The sequence below is a fragment of the Phocoena phocoena genome, chromosome 20, assembly GCF_963924675.1.
Source record: "Phocoena phocoena chromosome 20, mPhoPho1.1, whole genome shotgun sequence".
NCBI lineage: Eukaryota > Metazoa > Chordata > Mammalia > Artiodactyla > Phocoenidae > Phocoena > Phocoena phocoena.
In genome coordinates, this window is record NC_089238.1 from 49,135,604 (window position 1) to 49,142,339 (window position 6,736).

Sequence of the window (6,736 nt, forward strand, 5' to 3'; positions counted from 1 at the left end):
TGGGGGTCTTCTGGGACACTGGTAACGCCCTGTTTGATCTGGTTGTTGGTTACAGCGGTGTGAACTTTGTAAAAATTCACTAGGCTGTACTCCACGATTTTTGCATTTTTCTGTACATACATTTTTGCACTTTTCTGTATATACATTATACCTCAATAGAAGTTACAGGCGTTAACACAGAGCCGTGTCTCAGCTTCTCATTTGTGGCTTTGCCCTCTTCCTTGTTTTATTTTTCTTATTGTTTGATTGAGGATGGCTGTGTCTGTATTTTGCTGCTGTTCGGCAGGGACTTGGGGAGGTGGGTAATGCAAGGGGGATAAGCTTGATCCTCTCCCTACCCCATGCCCCATGGGCCCAAACAATTGGATAATTGGAGTCAGATGCCTAGAGATGGCCGTGGTCTTAGAAATAATTTCACATGGCTCAGGAGAGGAAACTGAGGCCTACAGAACTAAAGTTAATTAAGTATATGTGGCTGGCTTGTTGAAAAGTAGGAACAGATTGTGAGTTTCATGATTTCAATTTATAACAGCCTTATAAAAAAGAATGAAACGCTATTTGCAGCAACATGGATGGCCGCAGAGATGATCATACTAAGTGAAGTAAGTCAGACAGAGAAAGACAAATATCATATGATTTTGCTTATATGTGGAATCTAAAAAAACGATACAAATGAACTGATTTACAAACAAGAAACAGACTCACGGACTTTGAAAACAAACTTATGGTTACCAAAGTGGAAAGGTGGAGGGGAGGGATAAATTAGGAGTTTGGGATTAACATATACACATTACTATATATAAAATAGATAATCAACAAGGACCTACTGTAGAGCACAGGGAACTCTACTCAATATTCAGTAATAACCTACACGGGAAAAGAATCTGAAAAAGAATGCATATATGTGTATGTATATGTATAACTCAGTCACTTTGCTGTACACTTGAAACTAACACAACATTGTAAATCAACTACAGTCCGATATAAAATAAAAATTGAATTAAAAAGATAAAAGCAAACAAAAATCAGATTGGTACGCAAAGAAAAAAAATTACATCGGCCTTATACACGGGCAGATGTGGTGGCCAATGACTTCTTTCACCTTCAGCCCAAAGATGGAACTTTTTAACTTGCCTCATTCTATGTGTTAAGTGGTCATTCCCCGTTCAAAAGTGAATCTCCTTCTTAGGAGAAACAACCTGACATCTATGAATATGGGATAATTGGTCAGATTTCCTATCACTCACAGAAAGTGGAATATTGACCGCGTTAACCACGGGGAGACTAAGCTCCTTCCAAGAGCTGCCGTAGCACTTCCCATGTAGGAAGTCACTTTACCCCCACGGTGCTGTAAACCCCCTTGTTATTCCCATTGTAGAGAGAGAGAGACACTAAGACACAGAGAGATTCATAACTTGCCCACGGTCCTACTAGTAAGGGCTGGTATGAAAGATGAACTTGGACAGACTAGTCTTCACCACTGGGGTATCTGGAATGGGATAGTTTAAGCCACTGTGATGGAGGGCCTAACCTCCTTCTGAAGACATAAGGATACTGGAATAGACAGGAGAGAGGGAAAAGAGGGGGACGTTCCCAAACGAGCAAGAGACTCATGACAACCAAACCAACCAAACAACAAGAACAAGATATATTCACGTGTGTGTGGGCTGCTTAGGTGCGTGTAACTATCATAGAACATATAGGTCACTAGTAAGCCATATTGTTCATTTAAACAGACCCAGCTTAGCCAGGAATTGTTAAATCTTTGCTTCACTCTATAGTTTAAAGACCATACGAAAAAATATCATAACTCTGGTTGTGATAAAAGATTTTAACTACATGTCAAGTCACAGTATGAAAACAAACAGGTTAAATAATAAAGTTTCAGCTAGCCAAGAACATGGGAGTCTTCACTCGCCAGCGCCTAAGCCCCCCTCTCTCTTGCGCAATCACGATGTATTCCGTACATTACACTAACTACACCCTCAGCTGGGCTTTCTCACATTTTCCTTCTTCTAGCCACGCCACAGCATGACCATGGTGTGTCTCAACACACACAAACTCTTCTGTCAGTTACAGACACTTCTCAATTGCAACACAAGATGAAATCAACCCAGATCACCATTTATTGTCTCACAGATGACTGAATTCTGAGACAAGCATCCTTTATACCAATATTCTTGATCCCGAGCCCAACAGCTGAGGATTACACAAGAGGAAATAACGCTTGTCCCAAATCTTTTTAAGTGTCCTGCCTTCCTGGATGCCACACTTAATCCCACCAGCCCCTGAACATACCACATCACACTCAGAAAGGACGCCTTATGTGAGCAGGACAACATGAACAGATTAGTTGAAAGAAAACAAGAGGCCTCCCTTCCACAGGGAAGGTTGGGCTTCCCAGGGCAGTGAACACACTTTTGCATTAAATACAGTTTTCCCTGTTTCAAAGCACTGTAGAGGCACGCAGCTTGTTAGATTTATATAAAGCCTGGTCTCTCAAGACTTTCCAAAGCGAATGGCATCCATCAAATTAATTTCCTTGGGGGATCGTCTCAAACATGGAAAATGAAGAGGCCCAGACCATTAAACATCAAAAGAACGTTCTAAATGGTAATTAAAGTTCTTTTAGATAGATTTTCTTTTTCTGGGAGCAGATTAGATTAATTCAATTGAGAATATTATACGTATCAAAGCTGACAGTGTGAATGTGTGGAGTTGGCTGCAAGAGCACTTAGGATTGCAGACATCTGTTCATTCCAGTTATACAAAACACAGGAAAGAGGGAGTAGGGGGTGCTTACCAAGCCGGCACATGTAGACACAGCGACGGAGGACAAGCTGTCGTTTCTGATAAATCCCTGATAGAAACATCTTGGCACCACGGGTTCCCGAGTCTCTGAAGCACCATCTTTTCCAAGTACCTGGACGATAAAGTGACTGCTCAAGATTGCCGAGGGCTTAAGTTCTAAGTGTAGTTCCTGTCCAAATGCTGAAAATCGGTAATGCAGGGAGCTGCTGGCACTCTGCGTCGACCGCTTCTTCCTGCCGCTGTGCAAAATGTCGTGTGAAACATACGACCCGCCCGAGTCCACTTCTACCGGCGTGACAAAGACGTAATCTGCAATGGGAAAGGTTTCACTGTCAGCACCCACAGCCCCAAGTGCCCGAGGGTCCCTTTCCAAAAGGCTGGCAAAGAGCAACACACAGCTGAAAGATACTTGTTCTATGGCCACGCACCTAAACTACATGTAATTCAGAGCAGCTCATGACAAGGAGAATTGTGTGATCTTGACAATTAGCTCTGCCACAGCAATTCCTACGGAAACTAAAAGTCAAGCACCATCTTGTTGAACGTCAAGAATGTTTCTGGAAAATGCCACAACTCTCATGGTCTGCAGAGAGATGGACTTTTTATATATTAGTCATAGAGTCATCCATACATAAAAATTGATTTGGGGGAGACGGTATTAATAACTATAAAACCCACAAAGCCAAGAAAGGAACACTTTTCCAAGATGATACCTTTGTGCTTAAACTACATTGGGAGCATTGGGGTGGGGGGGGACAGAGTTTAAATTTCAAATGTAACTCACAGCACTGAGTAACCTGAGATGAATTTTCAGGTAATTAACAAGAAACTGTAGTGTTATGTTTCCAATATTAATTATATGTGATAATAAAACTCCAGCACTTGTATCACTCAGCGTTTTACAAACGAGCTTTCCCTGGGACAATTCCATTTAATTGTAAGCATAAAATAGAGTGGATACATAAAAACGCCTCGAAATTGTCAGAACTTCCCACTACAGTCTGTTGCTGAAAATTGCTCAGACATGTTGGTGGGGGCGTGTCAGATCAGGGGACACCTGGAAAGACGTGTTTAAAAATACCTTCACCGTTGCTCCCTAGAGCAGCGCTAATTACTGCTTGTCCCAGAGAAGAGAAGTTAAACAATTTGCTGCTTGAAAAAACGAGGCTAGCCAACTGTTTTCTATCACACGACATTGAAACTGAAAAGTATCATCCCACAAGATGATCTGGAATATGCCCTCTGTGCATTAAAAAACGCTCTGTATTTCCACTTTCTAGGCACAGAATGGGAAACTAATTTGGACCGTGTTTAGAAAGATTCTGAATAACCAAGAGGCATGTTTGAGTCACTTGGGTCCTTGGTTACTGGAGGAGGAAAAGCAAGAGGAATTTCCCTTTTCCCAAAATAGTCAACAACCGGAAAAAAGAAAAAAGAAAAAAAAAAAAAACAAGAAGAGAAAAGAAAGAAAAAAGCTAAGGAATGAACAGAAGCCCTGTAGCTAGCAGGGATCAACGAGTGATATTCTAATTGGTCCTACATTTTTTTAAAAAAATCCCAATATGACAATAATTTTCAACTATGTTCTGTGTATGAACCATCTGTTACTCATATTGCTTGAGAAATTCATTCTTACAATGTCCTTGCCGTTCTCCCCCATTTTCTTCTTCACTCCTTTAACTAGAAATACTATCTAATTGACATGCATATTAAAAAGCAATTGAAAAAAATGTTTTTCTCTTAACCTTAAAAAAATTGAGCGGGATATACATGATTTCTCTTCTCTTAAAAATTGCTACTATGCCATCTTCCTGGTATGTGGCTTTTGATTAAACACAGCTTTTTCTTAGGGACAAACACCTTCTCCCTCCCCCATACTAAAACCTAATTGTGAAAACCATCCCTGACATGTGCTCAGACACAGTCTCTGTAAGCTGATTCTTACCTCCTTGACCAAAGCCATCTGAAACTCTGCCTGCTCCTAGCTGGGAGAACACGCAGAAGCCTTACCCAGCCAGCGGTCTGCAGGATCAGCCTGCAAAGCCCCCCACCCAGACACCTGCTACTAGTTTGTTTCCAAGGGGAGAATGAACAAGCAGGCTGATGGTAATATTCAGTCCTTGATGCGAAGAGGGGCAGTCAGGGCCCCCGCAGTGAGTGATCTGATTAATCGGCTCAGGGGCTACCTAAAGATGAGGTCCTTACAGGTGGTAGCTGGAATGGAGGGGACCTCCAGCCATTTGGCCCCGATGAAACAATGAGGGCTTGTTTTAGAAACTGCAGCCAGCTTTTCTGGTTGGACAAAAGGCGAATTTCTCAAGGGCAAGTTCCTGGCTCTCCCCTGTCCCCTCACTCACCCACTCCCTGGTGGCACAGCCTTTCTCCATGACTCTGCCATCCCCCCTCTCCCCAGTATGATCCCTGGTCCCCTGAGAGGAGGAGATAAGCCTGCAAGACTAAAAAATGATAAAACCCCGGCTAGACATCAAGGTCTTGCTATAGAAACCTTGGATCAGGAATCAGCTGTTCTCCAGTAGCCCATGGGAACAATGGAAACAAGGATTTTCCTTCCAGGTGCCAGGGAGAAGTTAATAAATGACAGAAGTAAAGAGTGTTCTGGAAGTTTGAAGCGAGGGAACTTCAAAGAAGATAAAGCAAAACCCCCCGCCCCCCCCCCCCCCCCACCAGAGGCTACCTGCTTTCCTCTCTCTAAAAGTGATCTTTGGGAATCAATGATACGAGGGAAGAGAAAAGGGAGAAAGAAGGAAGGAAAGGGAGAAAGGGGACAGGAGTGAAGGGGGGGGAAGGAAGATGGGGGAGAGGAAAGATGGGGGAGGAAAGAAGATGGGGGAAGAAGGGGGCATGTCCTTTCCCGGAAGAGGAAGGAGATGAGGAAGGTGCCCTTTGATATCAGCTACCTAGTCAATGTCCACTCACTTTCTAATTTCTCACCGCAGCACGGATTTTTTTTTTTTTTTAAACCAGCCGTCTGTGAACGAGGGCAAGTATTGTTTTCTCATTTATGTGACTTGCAGCTTGAGGCACTGATTCTTCCGATAAGTTCAGAGTCCGGGCCACATCCCCCTCTCCAAACAGGAACCGTTTCCAGGACGCGCGCACACCTGCCACGTGGGGGGGAGGGGTGGCCTCGTCTGCCCTTTCTCTCTTTGGGGGGAAAGAAAGGACAAAGTGCCTGGAGAGGCCCTTCTGCGGTGGGGCGCGCGGGGGAGGGGGGGCGAATACGAACCGTGGTTTAATCCGCTGCCGCCGCCGCCTCGGCTGTCACTGGCTAAGGCTGCGGCGACCGACGCACAGCAAAGGCAGCAGAGCTGGAGCGCCTGCAAGAGAAAAGGTGACACCGTGCGTGAGGGGCGCGGCGGGGCTGGGGTCCCCGGCCACCCGCCATCGGCGCCTCCCCGCCGGGCACCTGCCTTGGCCACGCGCCCCCGTCCCGCCGGCCCCCAAGGCGGGCCCGAGCGGGCGGCGGGGAGGGCGCACGCGAGCAGGAGGGCGCACTCCATGGTCAGGTGCGGGCGCGGCGGCTGCGGGCGGCGCACATCCTCCCCGCCGCCCCGGAGCGCAGCGCTCCAGGTGCGGCGCCAGGTGGGAGCCGCCGCCGCTCACATCGCGGGCCGGGCGCGCCGGGCCTCCCCGGCTCCGGCAGCTCGCGCGCCCTCCCTCCCGCCGGCGCCGGCCTGCACAGCGCCGCCTGCGGCTCCTGGAGGCGGCACGGGGGAGCCCCGGACCAGGGCTGGCGCGCGCCTCCGAGCGCAGACGGCCGGGGGACTCTGTTCGCGCCTGCCCTCCCGTCCGTGCGTCTGTCTGTGTCGGGGTGAGCGTCTGAGGCTCCCGGGGCCAGTAGAGCCAGCTGGCTCCTCCAGCGCGCCGGAGCCGAGCGCCCGCCTCTCCACCGCACGGTGATTGG

The 6,736-nt window shown here is 46.9% G+C and overlaps 1 protein-coding gene across 1 annotated transcript in view; it reads right to left on the reverse strand.

Annotated features, from left to right (window-relative positions):
• ADAMTS18 (ADAM metallopeptidase with thrombospondin type 1 motif 18) overlaps positions 1 to 6,332 on the reverse strand; it is a 157,334-nt gene extending 151,002 nt beyond the window's left edge. Inside the window, exons 1-3 of the mRNA XM_065898629.1 lie at positions 6,243 to 6,332; positions 6,059 to 6,149; positions 2,804 to 3,120 (exon numbers count right to left, since the gene is read on the reverse strand). Coding sequence (XP_065754701.1) covers positions 2,804 to 3,120; positions 6,059 to 6,149; positions 6,243 to 6,332 — 498 coding nt within the window. The remainder of the gene's footprint in view (positions 1 to 2,803; positions 3,121 to 6,058; positions 6,150 to 6,242) is intronic.
• Positions 6,333 to 6,736: the final 404 nt, after the last annotated feature.